Consider the following 18,110-nt stretch of genomic DNA (forward strand, 5'->3'; position numbering starts at 1 on the left):
CATCAAGTTTCTTTGTGTGCAACTATCTGATGACTTGTCCTGGTCCATGCACACCACATCAGTAGTCAAAGCAGCACATCAGCAACTCTACTTCCTGCAGAGATTCAAGAAGTTTGGCCTCCCCCCAGAATCCACACCAATTTCTACAAGTACACCATTGAGAGCATCCTAACCACATAGCTCACTGTCTTCTATGGCAGCTGCTCAGCACTAGATCGAAAGGTCATCCAAACAGTCATGAGACCATTGGAAACAATTTACAGCCTTACAAGACAACTACCACATACGTTTGAAGAAGGCTCGTAAACTTACAAATGACCCCAGGCACTCAGCACATAGCCTGTTCAACAAACTGCCATCAAACAGGTGGTACCGAAGTATAAAATCAAGAAACAGTAGGCTGAAGAACAATTTCTACCTGCAGGTCCTGCAATCCTAACAAACTTTAATACCAACAAAACTGCTGTATGTCTCTATACACAACATATTGTTGGATTGCTAACATACTGACTCTACACAACCATCAGTACTATTTTGTACCTTACTTGCTGAACAATTTATCAGTAATATTTTGTACCTTACTTGCTGGTACTACACAATTTATCAGTAATATTTGCACCTACTTGTACAATATCTGTTTATTGACACAATAACATGCTGGGAATGCATAATTGATACTCAGTACTATTTGCACACATATTCTATACAATTCCTGTCTTTTTTTACTTTAGCTCTTTTTGTTGTTTAAATTATATTACTGTAGGTCACCTGAGCTTCACCTAAGCATTTAATTGTTTTGCAATTAAATGTCACTGACATCTGTACATATGAAAAATACACTTGAAACTCTACCTGGAATTGCACAGAAAACAGATGTCAGATATGTGTATGCCCCCCAGTCTAAATTCAATATTTGACATTCTAACGTCTCCTAATGGATATGACTTTTCTGAAAGTTTAACACAAAATTTAAAGTACATTCAAAAAAGGCACAAAACAAATCCCACTCAGCAACGGTCCTATAGGGTGAAACAAATTGTTGATACTGGAATACCAGAAGAGAATGACCAGGCTGATTTTAGCTGAGAGGGAGGGTATGGTACAGTAACTTAAAACACCATTCTTTACAACCATGGTGAATGGAAGGGCATCGCAGAATGAATAAGATACTACAAACTGAGGATCACTAAAAACAGAACTGGTCTACGGAAAGAGAGCAGACATTTTCACCCATTCTGAGGGACTGAATTGATGTCAGTGTTCTGGAGGACATAGGATTGTGAATTCAAGGAGGCATTAATTAGTGCTCTTGCACCCAATTTGGGATACATATACATTATTTTTAATACATATACACTATTTCCTCATCACCATAAGCATAACTTATAAAACATAATTCATAAAACATTAAAAAAAAAATACAGAAATGCAACAGATGTAAAACTCAGATCTTTAATATCAGTGCATAAAAGGGTTGTTTAATTCATACTTAAAAAAAAAAAGATAAATTACATAATGCACTATAGATGCAGGCTTGAGTGAAAAATATGCTGTAATTCCCACATGCGTCCCTCAAACATCACAATCTCTCTTACTGCAAAAAACCAATTGCATTTTCTTTCCGTTTTAATGAACACTATCAACACAAATGTCTCTACACTGCAAAAACAAGCCGCGTTTAGATTTAACATAGAGTGTGTGTGTGCTTGTTTGTGTCAGACAAAGTAAAGTGGAAATGAGCATCAGTTCAGAATTAACAAGGAAATTTAATAAGCTGGATGATGATTGTGTGTGCGTGTGTGTATATAGGATGGGGTGGGGGTGGGGTCGGCTGTGTCCTGTTTTTTGGTTTCTGAAACCCCTGACCCCTTCCGAGTGCTCAGTCCAGGTGGAACCTCCTTGTAACAGAGCGGCAGATTTCCCCCCTCCAGTTGTGTTGTGTTCTTCAAGTTTTTACTGCACAGACTGCTCGTTGGCTGTGCTGCCTGAATCCTGAGGCTTCATTACGTCAGGAAGCTCAGGAGGATTTGAGAAGGGATCTACTTGTAGCTGCTCAAATGCATCATCTGCGTGCACACACACAAATATTTTATTTCTTTGCTTAACCTTGTACATTAATCTTAAGTTTAAATAAATCTCTTTTTTATTTTTATTAACCTTCATAATATCATATAACCTCCCATGTTCTTTATCCAGACACACAAGATGAAAGATAAAATAAGACATACCACTAATTCGGAAGGCGAGTCCGACTGTAGCAGGAGCCTGAGGTCTGGCTGTCTGACTAGTAAACCCACAATCTCCCAGTGTTTTACTGTCATCTAGCAGCTGATCATCCTGTAAAACACATACATCATACAGACTTAAAGATGGTCATTTGCACACACCTGGTTTTATCAGACATTAATAAAAGTCCCAGACCCACACAGGAGCACAACTCGAACCAAACACTACTTTAGTGTACTCAGTAGAGTACATTACCTTCGTAGGCCCATGCTGAATAGTAACGAGTGTATACTGATAGTGAGTGAATAGTAAGCATGTTTTGAATATTAATAAGTATGCTATCAATATTGATGAATGCACTGTTAATTGTGATTAGTGTTTTGTGAAAATGAATGCGTAAACTGCGAACAATGAGTGAATAATGTTCACTATACACTCATTCATTTTCACTAAAGAGTGCATAGCGAGCATTAAAGAGTGCACAGTGAGCATTAAAGAGTGCATTAACAGGCCCATTCTGAATAATAATGAGTGTACACTGATGAGTGAACGGTGAATATCAATGTGGTGCATATTAATGAGCAAACTGATAATATTGATAAATGTATGGTTAGTTGTAATGTGAGCACTGCTAACGTTAATGAGTTAACATTAACAAATGTGTTGTGAATATTCAAATAGGTATATAATTTATAGAGCACAGTGTACATCAAGGAATGTACAGTGAATGCTATTGAGTGCAAAGTGAATATTACTGAGTGTATATTAATATTGCATCACAAACAGAGTGAACATCACAGAGTAGGGTCTACACAACGTAAACACTATACCTTGTAAAGCCTCTGGTCCTCAGGCGGTCTCTTCAGGATGCCCTCAACAATGCGCTTCAGCTCGTAAACAGTCGTAGACTCTTTCGCGTCGGTAAAGATGGTCGTCTTATGACGCCTGATCATTAAAAACACGTCCTGTGGAGAAATCACACACGTACTCACATTATAATATATATTTGAACAACAGCCAGGTATTAAAGATACTCCACAACCCTGGTCAATCTAAACAAACAGCAGCAGATTAGACTATATAGGACTCTTACAACATGGCCATCAACACCCTCCCCCTGCAGTTCCTCAGCCTGTACTCAAAATATGTGAAGATGATGTACGCAAAGTCTTCAGAAAACAGAAGATAAGGAAAGCCAAAGGCCCAGACGGTGTCCCTCCAGGCTGCCTCAAAGCCTTCACTGTCAAGCTATCATCCATCTTCACATTGATCTTAAACAGAAAAGCAAGTCCCTTCCTGCTTCAAATGCTCCATCATCCCTGTACCTAAGAAACCAAAAATCACAGGACTGAATGACTACAGACCCGTTGCTTTAACGTTGTGGTCATGAAATCATTTGAGAGGCTGGTGTTGGTCTACTTGATGGACATCTGTAGAAACCATGGACTTATGCAAGGATCCCGTTTGTGGACTTCAGCTCCACCTTCAACACATCATCCCAGGTAACCTCCTGAATAAACTGACACAGCTCTCTATACCCATAATATACTACATAATACATATACATAATACATAATACATATAATATACTACAGTCATCTGTCTCATCCATGAACATGCTCAAAACTGTGGAGATTATTAATTGTGTAGACTTCAGGAGAACCCCTTTGCCACCATCATGGAAACATGATGTCATTTAAGTTCTTGGAAACCACCATCTCCCAGGACCTGAATTGGGACATTTAAATTGTCTCCATTGTGAAAAAGGCCCAGCAGAGGTTGTACTTCCTTCTTCAACTGAAAAAGTGCAACCTGCCACAGGCACATATGACACAGTTTTACTCAGCTGTTATTGAGTTGGTTCTATGCTCTTCTATAACTGTTTGGTTTGGATCAGCCAGCAAATCAGATTTAGGAAGACTGCAACGGACTGTTAGAACAGCAGAAAGGATCACTGGTGTTCACCTGCCCAAACTTCAGGACTTGTTACCTACTCGTTTCTTCACTCTAAAGTTGTACATCATTACAGACCCCTCTCACCCCAGCCACAACCTGTTTGCACTTCTCCCTTCTGGAAGACACTATATATATCTGTGCACTAGAACATCTAGGCACAAAAACAGTTTTTCCCCCATACCATATCCGGGTTAAACGGCTAATACAGGGATTATTACCTGTGTTCTCTAATTCATCTTCCATCTCTAATTACTGCATCTTTCTCAAGTACTATGTAAATCCTTACTATTTTAATTTTTACTCTTCTCATGCCCGATATATATATGTGTGTGTGTGGTGTGTATATAAATGTGTGTATATGTAAATGTATGTACATGTGTGCTTTAACTCTCTTAATTTGAATATATTGTCTTCTGGTAAAGTAGGTTCCTGACTTTTGTATACTATCTGCTTAACTCACTTTGTTCTAAAGTAGTGTTATTTGAATTTTGTTATATTCTGCCAAGACTTCCTTCTACAAGGAAAAGCTTGAAGCTTCGTCACAAGACCCTCAGAAGCGCCACATCATCATCTCTTCTCTACTCGTCCCCCCAGCTCCACCTTCTTCATCCTCCCTGACTGCAGAAGACTTTGCTTCTTTCTACCATGAGAAGATTGAGGAAATCTTCAGGTCCTTCACTTCTGCCCCGACTGCACTTACATCTCACAGTATGGATTCCCCCACTCCTTCGTTGTCGCATTTCTCAACTCTAGCAGCAAAAGAGATTTTACATCTCATCCAGTCTTGCAATCCTACCACCTGCCCATTGGATCCACTGCCTTCCACTATGCTCGACCCTCTTGCAAGACCTTCTGCCCTTCATTACCACTATCATCAATAGATCCATAGCATCTGGTCAGGTACCAACTACTTTTAAGAGAGCAAGGGTTATTTCCATCCTAAAGAAACTTGCTCAGGATCCATCAGATCAGTATCAATTCTCTCGTTGCTTCAAAAATTCTTGAATGCATTGTCTATAATTAACTGTCTGTCTATCTCTCACAGAACAACCTCCAAGATCCCAACCAGTCTGGCTTTAAAGCAGCTCATGCCACAGAGACAGCCCTTTTGGAGGTCTCTGAGAAACTACATGCTGCTAGATCAGCCAAACTGTCATCCGTCCTTATCCTCCTTGAACTTTCAGCAGCGTTTCATACGGTCAACCACAAGACTCTCTTGTAAACCCTCAGGAGTCTTAGGATTTATGGATCAGCTTGGGAATGGTTCACTTCCTACCTGGAAGGATGCTCATATCAGGTACCATGGAGGAGAGTGACATCTGCTCCACACAGACTCTCCACTAGTGTCCCACAGGGCTCAGTACTTGGTCCTCTTCTTTTCTCCCTGTATACTCACTCTCTTGGTGAAGTTATTTCCTCACATCTATACTCACCTGCTATACTGATGATACACAACTTATCTTCTCTTTCCCACCCTCAGATACCACAGCTTCTGATCGGATCTCAGCATGTCTGGCAGAAATTTCATCATGGATGACTGCTCATCAGTTAAAGCTCAATACTAGCAAAACTGAACTGCTGTTTATCCTAGGTGATTCAACCCCAGGTCATGACCTTGCTATATCCCTGCACAACGATCTGATCTCCCCTTCAGCCACAGCTCACAACCTTGGGGTAACTATGGACAATTAACTGTCCTTTTACTCTCATATTGCTAATGTGACTCGCTCAAGTTGGTTTCTTCTCTACATTGGAAGGATTCTGCCATTTTTGTCCACACAGGCTGCTCAGGTACTTGTTCAGTCTCGTCATTTCAAGACTGGATTACTGCAACGCACTGCTGGCAGGTCTACCTATGAACGCAATTCCTCCTCTGCAAATGATCCAAAATGCAGAAACACGGCTTGTTTTCAAAGTTCACGCATACCACCCCACTGCTGCGATCCCTCCACTGGCTTCCGGTAGCTGCATGCATCAGTTTCAAAACACTGATTCTGGCCTACAAAGCCAAAAACGGACCAGCTCCCTTTTACCTCAAAGCCCTCATCACTCCTCGCACTGCACCCCACACCCTCCGATCTTCAAGCACTGCTCAACTGGTTCCACCATCTCTCAGGGTAAGAGGCAAGTATACTACAAGACTATTTTCTGTTCTGGCACCAAGGTGGTGGAATGAACTTCCCCTAGAGGTCTGGACAGCTTAGTCACTGGCTATTTTCAAATGACGGTTGAAGACCTACTTATTCAGGAAACACTTCTACTAGCACTTCTTTCCCTATTTTTGCTTTAAAAAATAATTTTTTCGTTGTAACTTTGAACAACGTTTTAAACTCATGGTGTCTTAAGTATGTAACCTAGTGAACCAGCATTAATGAATCCAATGATAGAGATTTAAGCACTTATGTACGTCGCTCTGGATAAGGGCGTCTGCCAAATGCTGTAAATGTAAACATATGTATACGTATGTATGTGTATATATATATATATATATATATATATATATATATATATATATATATATATATATACACACACACACACGTATGTATCTCTCTCTCACTCTTCATATATATATATATACACATACACACACAAACATATATATGAGAGTTACATGTGTACACACATACATATATACATATATACATACATACATACACACGTATGTATGCACCAAGAGCACCTTAGAAACCACAACAAATTCCTTGTGTGTCTGCGCACAGAATACGCAGAGAATTCTGACTCTAAAGCTGATTCTGATTCTGACATTTTACAAACCACATTATAGCACTTTTTTAATCTCCTTTTGATTGCTTGACACAGTATCATCCCTTCGAATAAGACTTAAAAGTGTTCTGTTTTTTTTTTAATGTTAAAGTGATTATAATTGTATTCAACAGACTCCTTATTGCAGGTGGAAACTTGTGGTAAAAGACCCCGGTTAGCATTATGTTAACGAGGCCTGTGCGTTGAGCAGCTGCGACAGAAACTGAGCTATTTATTGAATAAAGAATAAATAAATAATCAAACAAATAAATAAATAAACAAACACATCGCGACATTTTCACAATATGTCTGCGGTTAAATCCAAGTCGCGTTTTTATGAACACCAAAAAACATACAGCCTGCTAACGAGCCTGTAGCCTTTAAGCGACATTCGTTTCGCCGTATCCCAAACCGCTCCTTATTAGATATCGAGTGCACTAGTTAGTGTGAAAGTCACCCCTTTATGTTCCAAACCAATGTAGGGACTAACGGATAAAATGAGATTCGGCCCGTTTTGAAAGCAACAAACGCCAAGCTGTACGATTTACTAAACTAACGACATTTCTGTTTCTTTTTTTTAAAGGACGGTGGGTACGTCAGAATCGACGTGCACAAACCACGGATAATATTTGATGAAGCTAACGTTTACTCACCATTTCTGAAGTTGTGTTTGCACCATTCACCACCCCACTCCTCCGCAATCCCACAATGCACCGCTGCGGTATGACGTCATTTACGCGCATAGCCGTGGTTACCAGAAACCGTTCGACATATCATATTTTATATATAAAATATAACGTATTATATTATAATACTATATACTATGTTATATATTATAATATCGTATATAAATATATATATTTTTATATAATAAAAATTATAAATATATATTTACAATATATCCGCCTTCTGTTGTAGTTCGCAAAGGTTGCCAGATTGGATTTTTTAAGTAGGTATACAACGCGTTCACAAAAGAGTTCACAAAGTATCCACAAAATGCTCCGATCTGGCAACTCTGTTTTTCTTATTAAATCCCCTCCCCCACTAGCAACTGCATACGTCATCACCTGTTTTGGCGCGTGGCAGAGATTTTTGAAATTTGTTTGCAGCGCGAGAGCAGGAGAAAAAAGTAGCAAGTTAGCAATTCAGGTTATTTTTAGCTAAACTAAGCTAAGCTAAGCAGCAAACGTAATAACGTATATTGACTAAATAACGTATTATGAATGGCTAATAACGACACGGGTTTGTCAGAAGAGTTATGGACGTTGTTGACAAACAGCTGTCAGAGAAGCTGAGCTAAGCTAGTTAGTTCTCGGAAAGTGTAAGTCTTTTATCTATTTTATACTCATATATTCATGTTATATATACGACCTATTTTATACGTATATATTTGTATATCATTATAATGTTAAGTGAAGTTGAAGCTGTTTAAAGCGTCACTAGACTGTATTTGATGTCTATATGGACAGTTAGTTGGTAAATTCACTTGACCTGGTTTCACTGTATATGCTCAGAAGTAAATAATAAAAAAAAGAACTGAATTAATAGCTATTTTAGGTTAATTTCATTTACATCACAGAGTTAATAAGCATAATTCTGGTGTGTTTTCAGATTTCAGATCTATGGCTGTGGGTGAGGAAACCAAATCTGTGGGCACTCCACTTCCTCTTCCTGTCCACTTCACTCACGCTGAGCAGTCTTTCTCCCTCAAGAAGCGCCGTCTCCCGTTCTCTTCTTCCTCCCTCTCTTCGTCGTCTGTCTCTCCCTCTCGACCCCTCTCTCATCTGCTCCCTCCTCGGCCTCCGTCGAAAGGCTGTCCTCCCCTGAGCCGAGTTTTCCCTCAGCGCCGGTCCTGCTGGACACCTCTGTCTCCGGCTCTGATCAAAAGACCGCCGCCAGTTACCATCTATGATCCTAGCAAGCCACAGTCCTTCTTCAGCCAGTGCTTTGTCAACCTTGGCCTCATTGGGCATGGTTCATTTGGGGAGGTTTACAAGGTGAGACAGATCATGTTTTTCTGATGTCTTACTGATGAGTAGTGAAGTGCCATTAATAAATTATACAACTTCTTACAATAGTTTGTCTAGTGATGCAGTGAAACCAATTGTGATATCAAATATTTGGCTGATCAGCTACACTCTATTGTAAAGAGTATACATGCAATGTTTACATTTAATATGTTTAATACTTACTCTTACATAATTAATGTTAATTGACTCCAAACTGTCCGGTCTTGGTTTGTGCTTCAGGTCCATAGTGTCATTGATGGGCGTGAGTATGCGGTGAAGCGATCAGCCCAGCGTTTCCGCGGTGAGAGCGAGCGAGCACGCTGTCTTCGAGAGGCTCTGAATCATGAGCGTCTCCATCCTCATCCTCATGTGCTAGGCTTTTGCGCTGCCTGGGAGGAGGCAGAGCGGCTCTACATCCAGACTGAGCTGTGCTGCATGAGTTTGCTGCTGCATGCTGAGACACAGCCCATGATGACAGGTTAGCCGCTGACCATTTCCTGTCACCATATCGTTACATATGGTGCTAAATAAAATCTAATACAACTTATTGATATTCACTTTTGGTTATATATTTGTGTATTTCCTGTAGTTGAGCATTGTGCATGGGAATACCTGTGTGATCTGCTGTTAGCTCTGAGACACCTACATTCGCAAGGGTTTGCCCACCTTGACCTTAAACCAGCCAACGTGTTCCTCACTCACTCTGGCCGACTCAAATTAGGGGACTTTGGCCTGCTGCTGGAGCTGGAGCAAGGGAAAGAGAAGAAGCAAGTTATGGCAGAAGGGAAAAAGGAGAATGCCTATGCGCAGGAAGGAGATCCACGCTACATGGCTCCTGAACTGCTCAGGGGAGAATATGGATCTGCAGCAGACATCTTCAGGTCTATTTCCTTCCCAAAGCATGAAATATATTATACAGTATGTATTTATGTTTGTGTACCTTATATACTTGTTCCTGATTGGTGGGCAAGTCTGTTATTTCTATACAGTTAGGCAAATATGATCTGTCTAATGCTAATCTGTTTATTTTCCCATTAGCCTTGGTGTGACCATCCTGGAGCTGGCATGCAGTATAGAGGTTCCTAAAGGAGGAGAGGGGTGGCAGCAGCTCAGGAAAGGCTATTTGCCCTCAGAGTTCACTAATGGTTTGTCTATTCTCATCTCACAAATGTAACAATGTGTAACTAATGTGTTATATATTTAGAAATTGCTCAAATTGATATTTCATTTAAATTGTATTTTGGCAGTTCAGTTCTGTCAGACACACAGAGAGAGGATATCTCAAATTTTAACAAATGTTTGTTTGTGTTTAGCCCTGTCCCCAGAGCTGCAGCATGTTCTTAGGTTGATGTTGGCTCCAGACCCCAGAGACAGAGCTTCAGTGGAGCAGCTCCTGTCTCTGCCATCCATTCGCAAACACAGGTGGAGACGCCAACTCTCTCTTCGGCTCAGAGAGAGCTGGCTGTCTCTACTCACCCTAGGCCAGGTAAACACTTCCTATGTTCCTGTTTTAAGAGCACAGTCCATCTCTGTGTAAATTTGTAGAGGAGCTCCACACTTGAACACTAGAGGGCTATTATGACTTATAGGTAAGGAAAAAAAAAAGATTGACCTTTGGGAAGCCACACTTAGTTTCCTCATCTTTAATTAATAATCTCTCAACTTGCAAGCACGCAATGTTTCAAAGTAAATGAAAATGTGAATATCTGAACTGACATGGGATAAAATCTATGTTTTATGTTTGACTTAGCTGCTGCTTTTCTAGTGTCTTACATATTAACTAAAACGAAACCAGATTGATTTGAAGGGAAGGAAGTGATCATGATCTGACCCACCCTAGTTGGATGTAAATAGTCTTGAATTAAAGTCTCCACTTTGAGGTCATTCTTAACTTAACATGGTGATAGACATCTAAAATAATCATAACTTTGACAATGTCCAAATATTTACTTATTGACTGTACTGTATATATGCATTCCAGTTTATTTCTTTAATAAATAATCTCTAAATGTGTTTCTAAATATGTTTCTAAATATGTTTCTTATTCTCTGTCTGTCGGCCTACCTGTATGTTTATTTACCCCTCTGCTTGTCTGTTTATTTATCTAGTTGGCAGTTACTAGTTACTATTTCCCTGTCTGTTTGTCTATATGTCTATATATCTTTTTATCAATCTATTAGTACATCAGAGTGTATGCACTGTCAATCTTTATTGATCACTTATTATTGTGAACTCTCTAGTGTCACTATAATATATAGTGGATTTCTCTGTTCTTTCAGTATATCTTCTCTGCACTCATCAGCCTGCTTTCATACTTAAATCTTCCCCTGATTCCTTGCTGTGACCTTCCTGCTCCTCGTACACCCCCTCGGGATTCCTGGGATGTAGATGGTGACCTCAGTGTCCTGCAGCACAGCAGCAGTCACTCTGAGTCAGCCAGTGATGATCCAGTATCTCTGCCAGGACCGCTGGGGCTAGAACACTCACCTTCTTCATTTGCACACAGGTATAACATGCGCACCACTAAAGTTAAACACAAATATAGCTCAGAATTGTTATCTTTTGCATGATGCATACATATTATAGTGAATGATGAATAAATATTATAGTACCTCATGTCTTGAAAAAGATGTATTTAGAGGATAAAGTAGAAAATAATCGCAGTTGTTGGCCCACATTCAGAGATGCAATGATGTACAGAAAAGCTATAAGCAAAATAATATAATAATTAAAAATAATTCAAATGAGACACCTACAGACATTTTGACCCTCCAAAAATGTTTGCTATTTAAAGGTGGGGTGCACGATGTTTGAAAGCCAATGTTGACATTTGAAATCACCAAAACAAACACACCCCCAACCCAAATCGGTGTCACCCCTGTTTTAGCTCCACCCCACACATACATGCGTAACCCAGGCAACTATTATGGCGGAACCTGCTGGGGCTGCTGGCCGAGGGGATATTTTATCAATAAATGAACTCAATGAGTAATACTATGGTAATACAAATGTGTTTTTGTAGTACTGTGTTGTAAGGTTTAGCTCCGTTTCTCGTGGAAGACGACGGTCAACACCTAGAACCTGAGGCAGAGGTGACGTTAGAGGCAGAGGTCATAATGTCGCTGCAGATAAACAGAATACTTGGAGTCTTTTTTCGCTTTTCGTTTTTATCCGCCATGTCAATGTTTCAATCGCTTTCAGCTAATGTCACACATGCGCACTGAACACTATTCTCTCCACCGCATATTGAGAAGACACACCCCTTTCTGCTCATTGGCTACACGTTTGTTTTGTTTGTCAGCCCAACTCAGTTTTCTGAAGCAGTTTTCAAACATTGTGCACCCCACCTTTAACTTTAATACAAATAGTTAAACAAGTAATGAAACTGACCATCATTGTGTTAAATTCTTGCGTTTTTTTTTTTTTGTTTGTTTCGACAGACTCCAGCCCAGATTCTCAGTAGGAAGCACCTCCACTCCACTCCCAGCGTGCACTCCTACACACACTCCCTCACAGACCTCCTTAAACACTCACTCACCCCGGCTCAGTCCGATCAACTTGAGTTCTGCGAAACACTCTGAGCGCAGCTTTGAGCCCAAAAACCTGCTCACGCTCTTTGACGAAGTATCTCCAGAGAGCGAGCCATAACGAAAGATGTCTTGTATTTTGTTTCTATAAGCTTTCTGAAAAATGTTGCAAAGTTTCTGGCATTTTAGACTTCTGTATTTGCTGTTTTGTTTTTTGTTTTGTTTTTTTTCTAAAGACTTTAATGGGATTAAGATTCTGTATTATATATCAGAGTGGTGCAATGCATCTATGCAATGTTGCTGGGTTTTGTTTAGTTTTTTTTTAACTCTGTAAATATGGCTGACTTTTGTGATAATTTGTGTTAACCTGTGTATATCATTTGTGGAGCTGTTGATGACTAAATGTCAAATTGCGCTCACCTGCACTGCACTGTGTTTTATTTATGCTACGTCTAAATCCATGAACACACCACAGAGATCCTTCAGCCCACAAAGGCAATTTCAAAACATGAGATATGACAAAACCATTAACAGATAGCTATAGATAAGCAGTCTCATGGTAATTAGGGAAGTTGCTGTCTAAATAGCTCTTCATTGCCTGTATTTTAACCTCTTGAAAGCACCTTGACAAACCTGCAGTTTAATAAATATTTTCTCCTGCCCTCTTTAGCCTAATAAGCCACCTTCAGCTAAATCATTTACATTTATATAAGTAATTGGATTAACTGCACAACAGTATCTACAGAATCTGATGGTTGGTGTTTAACCCTCCTACAGACCACAGGACAATTTGACCCCGCTGGAAAGTTTAATGTGTCATAACATGGGTTTTCTTCCACATATTTGCCTGAAATTTACCAGGATTGTTCCAAATGATGAACTTTGCAAGTAAAATTAATGTTGTCTATTTTTGCTGAACTATGTGTTCGTAAAAGAAATACTTTCCTCCTCAAGAGCACAGGGTCAATTTGACCCCGCCACATTTAGTGGGGCAATAGGTCACACTTTACCTTTTTCAGCGCAATGAACATACATACAGACACAAAAATGCACACATAAAATGTCCACTAACACATGCACCCAAAACACACACCACACACACACACAAATTGGGCATTGCATTTCATTAGGCCTCCAGAAAAAAAAAAGCTACACGTTTGTAAATGTTTCACACTTTTGAAATGCCTTTGCGTAGCAGAGGGCAAAATATGATCTACCGAAATGATGCTACACACACAAACGCACACAAGCATTGGGCATTGCAATTCATTAGGCCTCCAGAAAAAACAAAAGCCACTCATTTATAAATATTTCACACCTGTTATATGCATTTGTCCAGCTGGGGGCAAAATCTGATCTACCAACAAGCTTTACACACACACACACACACACACAAGCATTGGGCATTGCAATTCATTGGGCCTCCAAAAAACAAAAACAATCATTTGTCCAGCTGGGGGCAATATCTTCTCTTCTCTTCTTCTACCAACAAGCTTTACACACATGTTGTGTTTTCATATTCAAATCATATTTGTTTCCTCTCTCTTATTTATGAATTTAGTTGCATCAGTCAGCTTTGACCTGGGGATGTTTATAATGTTTAATAATTTCTTATTTTGCTCAAAAACATGGCATAATTTCATGAGGTTTATTGTTTTTAAATTAAATATAATAAAAAGCATAAGAGGTGTAAATGAAGTTTTATTCACAAGAAATTATGCCATGTTTTTGAGTGGTGTGTGTGTGTAAGCTGATCACACAGAATGATGACAATTGTATAATTTTTTGATTTATAAGCATTTAAGTCAATTTGACCTGGAAAAAACAGGTTTTATTATTTACTGTCATTAAACATGGTCAAAATTGTTTCAAAACAATCTCCTGTCTTTGAAAAATACCATCCTGTAATTGTGCATTAACTTTTGTGCCTCTATAGTGAAAATAATTAAAAATTTCTGTTTTTCTTTTTCTTTTACTAAAAACTGAGGGTCAAGTTGACTCGGCGCTAATAATTTGCATAGAGATGCAGAAAAGGTCTGCAAGAGGGTTATAAAATAAACTACAGACCGCAATATTTTTTGTGTGCGCTGTGTAGGCCAGGAAAAAACTCCACAAAAACAGTTAACCGATGTCAGGATTGATCGTCAAATGGTGGAGCTGGGTTTTAGAAATATATAAAAACTATAAATAAAATAAAAACTTAAGTATGTTTAAGATATATGTTGTTATACGTATTTATACCACAGCATGGTTGAATTCTCAAATCTGATCAGAAGGTGTGCATTATTGTTGTCTGACAATAGTCCAGACTGTAAATATTAATGCACTAATTTCTGTATTAACAGCTCATACACAGTTATATTACAGTTTATACTATTATAGATTACAGTATATTGCTTATGTTGAGATAAAAGAACACTTAAAAAGAAATACATGTAATGTTCTAATGTTTTAAGTCTCCTTGACAGTTTTTGTATTATTATTATTATTATTATTATTATTTTTATTTATTTATTTATTTATTTTTTTTTTACAAATTTAGACTCCACGAATTAAACACGTCCTATATGAAAATAAAAAAATAAATAAATAATAATAATAATGGGTGTTATCTCACGCGTTGGCAACCCATTGCGATTTAAAACACATAATTGAATTATTTGGGAAAATAATTGGCAACCGTCCCTGGTTTGGAGGCAGTCGTGTACCGTTGGAGGCGTACAAGCATGAGGCGGTGTCTCAAATGGTCATCTGACTCCTCAATCATGTGCACTGTCCCTTTAAATTATCATTGCTTCTGCACCCTAAATAGTGCATTTCGTTTTTAAAGCGCACCTATTTAGGATACGGTCTGTTGACTTTCACCGGAGATGGTTTTAGCTCGCAGTAAATGAGCAAGAGTGGCAATAGATGGCAATTTCTTGCTGAAAATACTGTATGTTTAGAGATATACCATTGCAAAATAACACCAGAAAGAAGCGAGACGCAAAAATAATTCTCCATTATTTATATCCAGCTAGCTTCGTGTTTAACTCGATACCATTTTAGCCGAATATCGCTAGCTAGTTTAGCTTGTAAACAATAACCGACCTCGAAAACCAACAGTTCAAGGAGCTACTTGTGCATCCGTGTGATATATGTCAAGAGATCAATGTTAGAATAGTAACGTTTCACTGTACTTTTTTTATAAACGACGCACTCAGGAAAAGTGAAACCTTTATACGGAGTCCGGTCCGATTTAGTCGTCGACAACGTGACGTCATCGGTGGTACCGTGTAATACCGGTAATTACTGTTATCGTTAAGTGAACTGAGCTTCAGCCATGTCGAAGGTGGAGCGTCTGAATGCCAGGGTCAGTAAGTTGCTGACGGCTGCGGTGCAGGAGGTACTGGAAGCCGTGAGGGAGACGGTGTCCGAGTATCAGGAGAAAACGGCTCGCACGCAGAGGGAGAACGAGAGACTGAGGCGAAAGTTACAGGAGCTGCAGGAGCTCACGTCGAACAGACATGCTGGTGAGAATCGGTGACAGGGAAATAACTACACAAGCGATACAAGTGGTGTAACTGTGTCTTACTGTGTTTTACAGGCGCAGAGGAATCCGTCATATGCTGTAACGCGGTGAAACGGACCAAATCGGATACTTTAACAAGCGGAACGGGTGACGTCACCCAGAAGGACGGCGAGTTCAAGCTGGAGACAGGAAGTGGCAAAGATAAACCGAATGCAAATCCTGTCGTTTCTCATGTTGTGCATTCATCGCAATCTTGCTTTGAAGATTCAGAGCCGAATGTCCAGACCACTGCATCGCAATTCAGCATCCAAACCAAGATTTCGGTGTCGGACTATGTTTCCCATGATGCAACTCCGCCTGAACAAACAAGGCTCATAGCAGCAGACTTCACCCCGAGTGTGATCAAAACCGAAGCGGAAAGTGAGGAGTATCGCGATTACACTTCACAAGCTTTAATCTACCAAACAGAGCAAATGACGACACAGAGCACATCCTGCGCCATTGTCCCATTTGCACTCAATGGCTCTTTGCAGAGACTCATGACTGAAGACATGGAGCAGATCGATGCCGTTTTAGACAGCACAGAGGCGAGAGGTGACGAGTTGTTAAACGGTTTATCGTATCGGAGGAGCGGGTGTGGCTTCCGAATGCGGCGGGCGGAGAAACGCTTCTGCTGCGCACTCTGTGGCCGCACCTTCAGCCATGCCGGAGACTTTAAAAAGCACAAGCGTGTGCACACTGGCGAGAAGCCGTACCTGTGTACGCTTTGTGGGAAACGCTTCAGCCAGTCGGGGTACCTGAAGATCCATCAGCGCTATCACACGGGAGAGAAACCATACACCTGCAACACCTGTGGAAAACGCTTCAGCCACTCTAGCAATTACAAAAAACACCAACAGACTCATATCGCTCAGAGTCTGGGCGCTAATTTACTTTAAGAGGTGTGTATATTTGGAGGTTTGGAGCCAGACAGTGTATCTGACTGAATATAACACACACAAGACTGGAACGTAGTCAAGGTGTATGATCTGATGTGTTTTTCTTTTGGATGGTTTTCTGTCCTCTTTTTCAGATTATAACCTCAATGGAATACATACTGACACAGTTCATATTTGAGTTTTGTTATATATATATTATACACACACACACAATGGTGTATTATGATTTTGTAATAAATTTTAATTCTTTTCCTTTTGTTTTCACAACTGGCTTGTGTGTTTTTTAAGTATTGGTTAACACCTAACACAAATACAGGGGGTGTAGCTGTCTCTGTGACTGTTCTGACTGCTTTTAAATAAATAAACAATCAAGTAATGAAACAAAGTTTATCCTTTAACACATGGAAGTTAATTATTTCCTACAGCTGAACATCCCAATTTGTTTTTTTTTTTCTCTTAAATGAATCAAATATTTGAATACCCTTTCCTCATACATAGACCAGGAATATGTGGCGCTTCAGGATGTATTCACATATTTTATTCATACATTCATCCTTAGAAACTGCCTGGTTAAGATTGCTGTGTTCTAAAAATTTTTTAAATGTTTATATTTTGGAAATTATGTAATTATTGCTTTCAGGTGGAAACCATTATATGAATTATGCTCACTGTATTTTCTGAATCCAGTGCACTGCCCAGTTCCCAAAGAACTACCCTTCCTTTATCGGCCACTAGACCGTGAGAAGTCTTCTGCTTTATTGTGGGTGTAGGTGTGAAAAATGCGGAGCGTCACAAGTGCGGATGTCTTTCTGGGGATCAGAAACACATCATAGGTATCTGAAAGATGTGCGTCATGTTTCTCTGTAAGTTTGGGACTTGCACTAAAGTTTCTTATGATCCCATAGAGGTTTGCCAAAATGAAATGGATCTCTTTATAGACTGACTTTTATTTATTTATTTTTTTGCTGATTACTTTACTGGAAATACTACATGGCTTGAAAATAAGCTCACTATCAATGCACCAATAACTCCGGAGAGTTGAGCATAGTAAGTGAAAAATAATGAACTAAGTGAAAAAGAATGTTTCACAGCGTTTGACAAGACATAATCCATCATAATCACTGACACAATGCACAAATGAGGCCAACAAGTATTAAATTCTTGGTCTTGAAAAGAG

At 39.5% G+C, this 18,110-nt stretch overlaps 3 protein-coding genes across 3 annotated transcripts; 2 read left to right on the forward strand and 1 right to left on the reverse strand.

The window, feature by feature from the left end:
• Positions 1-1,438: 1,438 nt before the first annotated feature.
• On the reverse strand, positions 1,439-7,696 carry LOC132841481 (elongin-B). The gene is made up of 4 exons (XM_060863807.1): positions 7,602-7,696; positions 3,057-3,191; positions 2,229-2,337; positions 1,439-2,066 (listed from the first exon to the last, which is right to left on the reverse strand). The coding sequence occupies exons 1-4, from the start codon at positions 7,689-7,691 to the stop codon at positions 1,954-1,956; spliced, it is 447 nt and encodes a 148-aa protein (XP_060719790.1). The 5' UTR covers positions 7,692-7,696; the 3' UTR covers positions 1,439-1,953.
• A 327-nt stretch (positions 7,697-8,023) lies between these two features.
• Positions 8,024-12,903, forward strand: pkmyt1 (protein kinase, membrane associated tyrosine/threonine 1). The gene is made up of 8 exons (XM_060863809.1): positions 8,024-8,269; positions 8,560-8,945; positions 9,198-9,435; positions 9,547-9,838; positions 9,996-10,102; positions 10,271-10,443; positions 11,237-11,463; positions 12,398-12,903. The coding sequence occupies exons 2-8, from the start codon at positions 8,571-8,573 to the stop codon at positions 12,603-12,605; spliced, it is 1,620 nt and encodes a 539-aa protein (XP_060719792.1). The 5' UTR covers positions 8,024-8,269; positions 8,560-8,570; the 3' UTR covers positions 12,606-12,903.
• A 2,456-nt stretch (positions 12,904-15,359) lies between these two features.
• Positions 15,360-17,318, forward strand: LOC132860092 (zinc finger protein 892-like). Its single transcript, XM_060891162.1, has 2 exons — positions 15,360-15,996; positions 16,071-17,318. Exons 1-2 carry the CDS (start codon positions 15,807-15,809, stop codon positions 16,931-16,933), a joined length of 1,053 nt encoding a protein of 350 aa, XP_060747145.1. The 5' UTR covers positions 15,360-15,806; the 3' UTR covers positions 16,934-17,318.
• The last annotated feature ends 792 nt before the right edge of the window (positions 17,319-18,110 follow it).

Source organism: Tachysurus vachellii, chromosome 2, assembly GCF_030014155.1.
Source record: "Tachysurus vachellii isolate PV-2020 chromosome 2, HZAU_Pvac_v1, whole genome shotgun sequence".
NCBI classification, from domain to species: domain Eukaryota; kingdom Metazoa; phylum Chordata; class Actinopteri; order Siluriformes; family Bagridae; genus Tachysurus; species Tachysurus vachellii.

Excerpts from the sequence above, each read along its gene's own strand:
- pkmyt1 (XM_060863809.1), top strand. The coding sequence starts at position 8,571 with ATGGCTGTGGGTGAGGAAACCAAATCTGTGGGCACTCCACTTCCTCTT. Across the intron at positions 8,946-9,197 it reads CATTTGGGGAGGTTTACAAG|GTCCATAGTGTCATTGATGG; the intron begins GTGAGACAGATC and ends TTTGTGCTTCAG. Across the intron at positions 10,444-11,236 it reads CTCTACTCACCCTAGGCCAG|TATATCTTCTCTGCACTCAT; the intron begins GTAAACACTTCC and ends CTGTTCTTTCAG.
- LOC132860092 (XM_060891162.1), top strand. The coding sequence starts at position 15,807 with ATGTCGAAGGTGGAGCGTCTGAATGCCAGGGTCAGTAAGTTGCTGACG. Across the intron at positions 15,997-16,070 it reads CACGTCGAACAGACATGCTG|GCGCAGAGGAATCCGTCATA; the intron begins GTGAGAATCGGT and ends TGTGTTTTACAG.
- LOC132841481 (XM_060863807.1), bottom strand. The coding sequence starts at position 7,691 with ATGCGCGTAAATGACGTCATACCGCAGCGGTGCATTGTGGGATTGCGG. Across the intron at positions 2,338-3,056 it reads AGGACCAGAGGCTTTACAAG|GATGATCAGCTGCTAGATGA; the intron begins GTATAGTGTTTA and ends TGTGTTTTACAG. Across the intron at positions 2,067-2,228 it reads ACTCGCCTTCCGAATTAGTG|ATGATGCATTTGAGCAGCTA; the intron begins GTATGTCTTATT and ends GTGTGCACGCAG.